General features: G+C 35.8%; 1 protein-coding gene across 1 annotated transcript; it reads left to right on the top strand.

Annotated features, from left to right (window-relative positions):
* The first annotated feature begins 342 nt into the window (after window positions 1-342).
* Window positions 343-1,685, top strand: LOC125701500 (uncharacterized). Its single transcript, XM_048963637.1, is given in 4 exon segments — window positions 343-516; window positions 518-728; window positions 731-1,495; window positions 1,498-1,685. Coding segments are annotated over 4 exon segments (1,338 nt in total).
* Window positions 1,686-10,187: the final 8,502 nt, after the last annotated feature.

The raw sequence follows: 10,187 nt of genomic DNA, 5'->3' as shown, positions 1-10,187 counted from the left end.
AAAATTTAGACGTGAGTCCTTCTCCAGGAAGACCGCTCCATATTCCCAAACTTGAATATTTGCATTTTGATTAATATGTGTGTGCCTCCTCGGGAAGACTTCTCTGGTTATATTTTGTGACTTAAATGTGTGTGCCTCTCCAAGAAGTTTTATTTCCTAATGCCTTTGTGTGCTCCCCTCAACAAAAGGGAGGTGTGATTGGAGCATTTGCATTTGTTTAGGTGTGGTCTATCTCCTTGGGAGGAGTGGAAAAGAGTAACTGAGCTTTTGAATACGTGTACCTCCTCCTCCCTTAGTATAGATCTTTCATTGTATTAAGAAATGAGTAACAGTATTGCCAGTATGAAAAGTGAAGATGTGTTATTTGACTTTTTAGAAAAGCAAGGTGCTCGTCCCTCTTTGTCAGGGGTGGACTGGGCACACCAAAATTGGCATAATTTGCAGAGTGTTTCAGACCGTATTAGTGTCTTACAGAATGAGGCTCGTACACAAGCTGGAAAAGAAAAGTTGTTTATTTTGTGCCGTACTCGGGGCTGCTTTAAAAGCTGCCGTGGAGTTTCGAAATGAAAAGCATTCAGCAGAACTCCAAACCATAGAAGCCCTACAGGAATCGGTTAGAGTTACACAAGAATTGGTAAAAACTCTGCAGAATCAAATAGTTAATCTCGAGGAACAATTAGAAAGAGAGAAACATAATTCGGCCTTGTTGCAGATGGCTTTCAAAGAACTGTTAAGAAAAGACTAGACAAATTAGAAATCCCAATAGCTCCATTGAGTCCCTTGATAAAAACAGAATATACCTTCGATAACAGCGAGGATCTAGATCCTCAAATGAATGTTAAAGAAATTCCCTTCTCGGCCACTGAGCTTGCAAAATTGAAAAGGGACTTTAGCCGCTCTCCAAAGGAATCAGAAACAGAATATGTATGGAGGGTGAGTCTCACTGGTGGCGACCAGATTCAGTTAACAGAAAAGGAAGCAGAAGGTTACTGGGGACCAGGAGTATTTTTAACTACTGGTAACAATCGTGCTCCCTGGTCATTAACGCAAAGGGCTGCCTATTGGGCAGGTGGTCTCAACCCTTTAGAACGGGGAGACCCTCTTGCCATTACTGGAACTACTGACCAATTAGTAGAGAGCGTTCAAAAGGCTGCTTGTCTCCAATTGATGTATGATAGAAAGCTGCAGCCGCATCATGAATCGCCCATGATGATGCCCGTTGATCCTGAGAGAATGACCCTTTTAATTAGAGGGCTTCTGGAATCACTGAAACCCATAGGCATACAATTACAAGCAAGGATACAAACTATGTCACAGGGCGAAAGAACCCGGGCAGTGTTAAAAGAAACTGTAACCCCCAACCATCTGCAGTCAGGATGCAAAGTATGGACGTGGAGGGAGGTAGCCCAAGAGTTAATTAACTATGGAAGAAAATATGGGACAGTGATTTCTTTTCCCAGTAAATCCGAGCCAAGAAGTGTAAGGCTTGCAACAGCCAGACCCCCAGGCCACCTAGCCCAAAGCTCAGTGGGTCTGGAAGGGTCTCATTGCCAGTAAAAACCGGTAGGCGGAATATCTTTCATAAACGTAATGGACTTTGGACTCTGGGTTGGAAAAAGGGTATTCCACGAAATTTGATGGATGGATTGACAACAGATAGGTTAGAGAAATTAGTTAACTGGTGACCAGAACAAAAGCTCGAGAATCTTGAGGAAAGCAAAACCCCAGGTCCTAGGGCCTCTCTCAGGGAACCTGAACGGCTATCCAAGCCATTAGAAAACTGATGTCTCCGCCCTCCCAAGTGGCCCACCCCTTTTTTGATGAAGCTCAGGACTTGGCCTTGTGGGCTGCAAGTGCACACTGCTGGCTCATGCTCAACTGTCATGGTTTTATGATTTTTGTTACTGGTATTACACATTATAAAATCACGTGGTGCACTGGGAGTTAAAGAGTTAATGCTCTAGTTCTGTGAATCTGTTTCTATTTTCTGTTCAGAGGACCTGTCCACAGATCGTGAGATGTGCTTCTCTTCTCTTCTCTTCCCTTTCTGCTCATCCAAGCAGCATGTGTACTCATCTCACCTTCAATATTAGAATAAGGACTTCGGTTTTTGACACTCTCTCATTTTATTTGATATATTAGCTTCAATTGCAATTATATTGTATTATATTGTGTTATCTTGCATTCCAATGTCTTTTCTAGTAAATTAGCTTTCCTCCTACTGTTTTGTTTTTAGGCCTAACTCCCTACCCTTTTCCTCTTTCCCCTTTTCCAGGGTGTGGGTATGTGGGTCCCCCAGCCCTATTAGTCACAGAACTGGGCTGAAGCAGCCTGTAAACTGTTGACACCAGCTTTTTTGTCCATCAGAACCGCCAGGTCCTTCTCCATTGGCTTGCTCTCATTGATTTCTTCTCCCAGACTGTAGACACATCTAGGATTGGCTAACCCAAGTGCAACACTACGTACTTGGACTTGCCGAACTTCATCAGGTTCTCATGGGCCCACTTCTTCAGCCTGTCCAGGTCCTTCCTTCTATGATGTGAACTGTACCACTAAACATAGAGTGATCTGCAGACTTGCTGAGAGTGCACTCAATCCCATCATCTATGTCATAAATACTCATGTTAAAGACAGACCTGTCAGGGACACCACTCATCGCTGGCCTCCACCTGAATACAGAGCAGCTGACCTCTGGCTACAACCATCCAAAGAATTCTCTATCCAACAAATAGTCCAGCCTTCAAATCCACACCTCTTCAATTTAGAGATAAGGGTGTGTTGTGGGACCATGATAAAGATGTCACACAAGTTTAGGTAAACAACATCAGTTGCCCTTCCTTTGTCAACCAGTGTCATCATTCCATCATAGAAGGTCACCAGGCTGGCCAGGCATGATCTGCCCTTGGTGAAGCTGTGTTGGCTGCCTCGGATCACCTCTTCGTCATGCATATGCCTTAATATATTTTCTAGGAGGATTCAATTCATGATCTTCCCAGGCACAGAGGTGAGACTTATCATTCTGTAGTTTCCCACGTCTTCCTTTCTTCCTTTCTTAAAAATAGGAGTGAAGTTTCCCTTCTTACAGTCACTGGGGACTTTGCCTGACAGCTATTAGTTTTCAAATATGACAGAGAGCAGTATTGCAGCCCCCCCAGCCAGTTCCTTCAGAACCCTGGGATGCATATTGTCTGGCCCCATGGACTTGTACGCATTCAGTCTTATAAACTGGTCTCAAATTAGACCCTCGCTTAGAAGTTCAGGGATGCAACAAATGTGGGAAGCCTGACTGAAAGCAAAGACAGAGGGATCTGTCTGGGTATCTTCCCTGGGTATCTTATCAAGCAATTCCTTAAACAGTCTGAAATTTGCTTTCCTGAAGCTCAAGGTCCTGGCTTCACTCTTTGCTAGGCTCATGTTTCTCGAGATCACGAACTTGACCAGAGCATGGTCGCTACAGCCCATTGTAATACAGCCTTCTCTGTTACACTTGGATTATTTCTGCATTTTGGCTAGTTAAGCCATTTTTATTTTTACTATGATATCTGAATTAAATAATAAATTACAAAGATACAATATTGATGACTGTCTACTTAAGTTTTTATTCAATACTAGAGGTGGTCTAGGAAACAATTGAATTATATCCTTTACTTCCTAAATTAAACACTGAATACCATGCACCTATTGGCATAATGATTCCACATAATTATTTCTACCAAAAATAAATTAAGCCTTAAAGGAAGAATACAATCATTACAAGCAATAGAGCCTGTGTTATATTCTACAGTAGTCCTCCATCTCCTTTTATTCAAATTTGCTATCAGTCCATTAGAAATTTGACAGAAGTGGCTACATTGAGAAATATGTGAACAAGTGAACTTCCATGGTGCGGTGTGAAATGTTTTCCACTCTTGGTGATGAATATTTAAAAATGGTACTTACTTTCATTATATTATTTAACATGAGGGAAAGCACACTGCAGAGACTAAATCAAGATGAGATCCAAATGTTAAGGAACGATTTTTCAGCTAATACTATTGTCTATTTACTGAAAAAAAATCTTGCTCTTTTTAGACATGTATATCTGACTTGCACATGCCTCTTCTGTGTTCTGACTTTCAGGAAATGAATATTATTTTCTTTTTCTTTTTCTTTTTTTTCTTTTTTTTTTTTTTTTTTTTTTAAGTGTATCTCAATAAATGGTGCATTCAAAAATGGTGATGAAGAAAATTACACTGGTTCCAGCACCAAAAGCCTAAGGTTGCATTTGAGGTCTTCGCATACTTTCTATAGTATATCACAAACATAGAATTGAGTTTTCGAGGTGACAGTAATATTTCATAGCAGCTACTAAGCATTCACCATTTGGAAATCATCTTTTCACAGATCTATGGCAGCATTTGTCTATACTGGCTCTTCTCCCTGGGGTCTTTTCAGTTGTTGCATGAGGAGAATCTTTACCAAAGCATGTAGTCATCTTTCTGGGCAACTATTAGTATAACAAAATTTCTGTATGTCAGTACTTTGCTACCTCTAAAGCATTATTATCTTAGAGAAATCTGATCTTTTAAAATGTTCTAAAAATGTTCATGGCAGATAAAAGGCTGAATGATCATCATATATATAAGTAGTAATATATATAAGTATATATAGTATATATAAGTATATATATAATATATATATAATATATATAAGTAATAATAAATACACATTCCTTGCATAAAAATAATTTTCATGCAGATTTAATTGAAACGGTTAAGAAATAATACCCATTCATTATAGCAGCCAATCTCATAGCTGTTCTATACTGTTCATGCACAGTCCAAAATTGCATACTGAGTTTTATACCATTATTTCAAAAATATCTTCAAAATGCAGTTTCATCTTTCTGTGAGATCTGGTCATGATTTTTCATGTATGTATTATACTCTCAAGATGTAAACTGCTTTCTTAACAAAATGAATCTAGTGTAGAATGACATCAGTCTTCTGATGGAGCTGAGCTATTAAGTTTGTGTTAAAAATAAAACAGTGAACTCAAAGAAAAATTTGTGTCATTTAAATTGAGAAGAAGCAGCATTTCATTGAACTTTTTTGTTATTTTTTAATAATTATATTTGTACTTAAATATAATTACTTTGTGAAGGCCAGATTAAAGGTTTACACTTCAGCAATATCTTGATTTCAATATGATTTGCTTTTAAGGTAAAAAATCCTGTGATTACACATTTAATGCATGTTTTCTAAACATGATCACATATTAGTTGCAATTTTCTCTAAAATATGAGGCTTAATTGTGTTAAGAAGAAATGCTTCTTCTTATAAGAGATGTAAAATACTACAGCTATCTCATTTGTACTAATACTAAGATTGAAAACTCATTACCACTAAAAATGTCAGTTCTGATGAAGCATTTAAAAAAATTTCAAGAATCAAATTCAGAATGTCTTTACTAAGCTGTTTTATGGTGGAGTGTGCCATTGGAAATGTGATGAGTCTTCATGTAAAAATGCTGATTTGAATTAGATTTAGAATATATGTCATCCTCAATTAGCCTTCCCTTCATCAAAATGATCTCACAAACACGGAGAATGAATCTTTATTTCCTTCTTTGCACATGGGAGGTCATTTGTCAGATTTAATATACTTCTACCTATGTCTTCCTACATGCTTTGGGTTCAAGATGGATGACTACAGGCTTCATGTAAAAAAAGATATCTCATTAGTAAGAAATTGAATTCTATTTTTATTAGATGTTGATTATATTTCTTGTTTTATTCTAAAAGTCATAGAAAAATATCAACTATTGGTAAATATGCTGAATGGAATGTAATAGTACAGAAAGTTTCACATTAATTAATTTCTGCACAAAGTTAGTGCTGGTGCTTAAAAAATGACAAGATATAGATTTTGTAAAACTGGATATCCATATTTTCTTTGAGCACTAGATTGATAGGTGTTATTCTTTTGAAGTTTAACATCAGAACAATTACCTTTTACTTTGAATACTGTTCATATTGCAATCTATTTTACTTCTTGCACTTCCAAAGAACATTGAGGCATGACAAAAAAAAAAAAAAAAAAAAAAAAATTAAAAAAAAGAAATAAAAAGGCTTTAAAAATGTACTTGATAGGTAGTGTAACAGCAACTATTTTGAATGTTTAGTAAGATACTACTTTTAAAGTATACGTTTAAAACAAGAATTTTTAAAATAAAATTTTGCTAGAGGAAGAACCTAAAAAAGAAAATTACATGAACTAATGATATAAAACAGCTGACATAACAAAATGTCAGAATAAAAAAAGTTTATGCAAAGAATTACTATATTTCTTTCTGTTATGAATGATAACAGATGGTGTTCTTTTTCATATCGGTATTTGTTAGTACTTTCTCTGCATTCTATACATGCTTGATTGAAGAAAAAATGGGCCATTAGAATTTCCCTTTTTACAAATGTGTGCTTGTATAGAGCAACTGCATCTCGCAGAAGCCAAAGTGCATGACCAAAGTGAATTTAAATGTTAAATATATCTGGCTCATTAAACCAAAGATTTTTCTTCACTTTGTGTTATGCATCTCAGTCTGGGGTGATTGCTAAAGAACTGAGAGTAAGAAAAAAAAATGGAGATAAAATTCATATTTAAATACACATGCAGTGAATAAAATATTACTATCTAAATACTGAATATTTTTAATTGTAAAAATATGACTTCTTGTTCAACAGAAAAAATCATAACGAATTGTAAAATTCAGTGTTGGTGTAAATGGGAAAATGTTCCTTACTAAACTTATTGTTTATTAGTGTACATACATATAATTTAATACAATATGCAAGTAGTATCATTTGTAGTGATAGTTACTTGTAAATGTTAATTATTTGCAGGTATAATAACATCAAAGCAGTTTCTCGTAGTGGTGAATAGAACATGAAAAATACAAAGTATGAAAGAATGGAAATAAAACATAATTTCCCATTTTCCTCAAAACTTTTCTTTAAAAATCTGATTCTTTTTTATATGTAGTACAAAATCTTAACTGAATATTTATTTTCCTCTTTTTTTTTTTTTTTTTTTTTTTTTTTTTTTTTTAAAGTTAGGCTTCTCCTCTAGTACGAAAAGAATAGAAACGTGAGAAAAGTGATAAAAACAGTAACACTATAACTAAAATCTATAACTTGCAAGCATACCTATGCTATTTCAATGTAATTATGGTAAAACTACACTAAAATTTCTCAACGATATTTCTGGAAACTCAATTTCATTGTTTTCATCAGAATTCTTGGGGTGAAGAAAATGTATCCTGACAACTCCTAGAAGTGCACAGTAATGCCATAAAAAGAACACTGAACTGAAAATTTAGGTTTTGGGTAAGTTTAAATTCTAGACAATAAACGTGAAATAGTGCATTATGATGTTTCCTATGGGTAAGACTTTAAAGGATGTCAGATTCCACTGACTGCAATAGACTATACAGTAATTATGATAGTGTATCTCCCTTAATACTTATTTTTATATTAATGCAAAATAAACATCTTCCCTTAAAATTGCATGTCCATTCACCACTGTCATTTCTAAATTTAATCAGAAACCATCTGAAGTGTTGTTCTCAGATAGTGGAAATCAGCAAAGCCCCATTGAAAATATGTTTTATAGGTCTGCTTCTTGTCTGATATGTATAAACTGGACATGATTAAATGAACTTATTCCTCAAGTAAGTGTTCTATATTACTACGACCTGTCAGAAACAATTGCTTGAAGTATAAGTTGTGTTCAGCAACATTTCTGTAGGCATCAGAACTTCCTGCTAGCTCTGCAGGAAAAGTTGTCTCCAGGAGTACTTCCAGAGGCATATGTGCCTTAATGATCCAAATTACATTCTTCTAAATTTGCTAAAGCATTTTGTAGGTGCCTACATTTAGAATGTGACTAATTACAATTAATTGCTTAATAGTAATAAATATCATAAATGTAACTGGTAAATTGCAAGGCTAGCATCGTGAAAAAGTTCATTAGATTAGTCTAATTGGACTTCTTTTCCTTTCCTAAATCTGTGGCTCATTATTTGGGAATTAAAGTAGCATTAAAACCAGATATTGAATACCATACTTCATACTTAAAATAATATCACAGATTTAAGCTGTTTTCATCCAGTTTTGTACATTTCACCAGTGATTATTCTTAGGTAACACTTGCCTGAAAATCTGTAGAAATTCAACTTTTTTTTAAAAAAAAAAAAAAACATATTTACTCTGATATTAGATCTATTTGTTGGATATCATCAACAAATCAACAATTGTGGATTTGTATGGATAGTCAAAAGAGGAAGACATTTTAAAGGAGATTTTAAAGCAAAATGCTGTACAAAAAAGGTATAAGTACTGGGCCATGATATCTACCTTACTAAGACAAATAATCTCAAGCAAATTAATTAAAGTAATTATGTGGACAAAGATAAGCAAGACTTAGTGACTATTCTTGACATTGTCTCTCTGACTTAGACTGAATTCCTGAAGATTATTGATGATATTGAGGCTCCATAGGGCTAAAAAAATCACTGGTGTGATTTTAATTAATAGTATATGCTGTTTGGACAAGATATTACACACTGAATCTTCAACTTTTACTGGAATACACAGCACCTCTGCAGAGAGCACAAGGAAATAAGATAATATGAAGTAATTATTTACTTCCTGTTGTGGATATTTTTTTCCCATCATTTTAATTTATGTGTGGCTGTTATAAATTTCTACACAGAAATTTAAGAAAGGTGAGACAGTAGTCTATAGTTACACACTTTTGTGAGGATGAGTCTGAACATAGTAGTATTTAATGCTGATGACACCAATCTGAGTGGTGTAGTTGATACAACAGAAGGATGACATCCTGAGGGATCTGGACAAACATGAAAAGTTGGACCATGGAAACCCAATGAGTTACAACAAATCCAACCTTGCATTTAGATTTGTTGTAACTCATTAATCCCAAATGTGAGTACGGACTGGGAGAAGAATTCAGAGAAGCACTACAGAGCAGCACTTGGGAGTTCAGATAGAAAAGCTGGACAGGAGCCAGAAGGGCTTGCTTGCAGCCCAGAACACCAGCTGTGTCCTGCATCAAAACAGGAATGGCAAGAAGGGTGAGAGAGGTGACTGTTCCCCTCTACTCTGTTTTTGTGAGGCTCCATCTGCAGTACTGCAACCAGGTTTGGGGACCACAGCACAAGAAAAATGTAGGCTGCTGATGTGGGTACAGAAGAGAGCTATGAAGATGATCAGAGGCCTTTGAAGAAAGGCTGGGGGAGCTGGACTTTCTGAGTATGGAGACGAGAAGGCTCAGGAGAGACATCACTACAGCCTTTTATTACTTAAAAGGAACTTAGGAGAGAGAGCAAATGTTATTTGGTCTGATAATAGGAGAAGGGGGAATATTTTTAAACTAAAGCAAGGGAAGATTTAAGTTAGATGTTAGGGGGTAATTTTTTGTTCACAGGGTGGTAAGGTACTGGAACAGGTTGCTTAGAGAAGTTGTGGATGCTTCATCCCTGGAGGTGTTGAAGGTCAGGTTGAATGAGCCCTGGGCATCCCAAGTGAGCTGACAACCATGCCCTTAGCACGAAGATTGGGACTAGATGATCTTTAGTGCTCCTTCTAACCAAAGAGAAAATAAATGTTGATATAAGGTTTTTAAATTATATTTCTCTTTAATTTTTTTTTTTCAATTTGAAGTAGACTGTCTTTAATCACTGTACTGTACTTACTGACTTCCTTTCTTTTCCTCTCTTTCTCTCTCTTTCTCTCGTTGGTCTCTCCATTTGTTCAGGAGAGGCAGTGGACAGCTGAATGAAGAAAGGTATCAGTCTCCTTTGGTAACTGTGACCAAGAAGTGCTCAAAACTTCTTATTTCTCTTTTTGTGTGAATTCTTTTAAAATCAGATTTTTCTGACAATTACTTAGACTTTTCTAACTTACTAGTTGACTGTCCTTTCTATAAGAAGTTACTGTTGTTTAACCTGGAAGACAGCTTAACACCACACAGCCATTCACCCACTCAGTCTCAAATGCCCTGCAGTATAGCATAGGAGAAAACTGAAAAGAAAAATACAAGAATTCGTGCCTTGAGATGAGGACAATTTAATAATTAAAAAAAATAAAGTAAAAAGGAAAAATAAAGGAAAGGTGGAAAAAAAAAGAA

Source organism: Lagopus muta, chromosome 1, assembly GCF_023343835.1.
Source record: "Lagopus muta isolate bLagMut1 chromosome 1, bLagMut1 primary, whole genome shotgun sequence".
Taxonomy (NCBI): domain Eukaryota; kingdom Metazoa; phylum Chordata; class Aves; order Galliformes; family Phasianidae; genus Lagopus; species Lagopus muta.
Note: the sequence above shows the minus strand (reverse complement) of the source record. Positions and strands in the feature narration are given on the sequence as shown.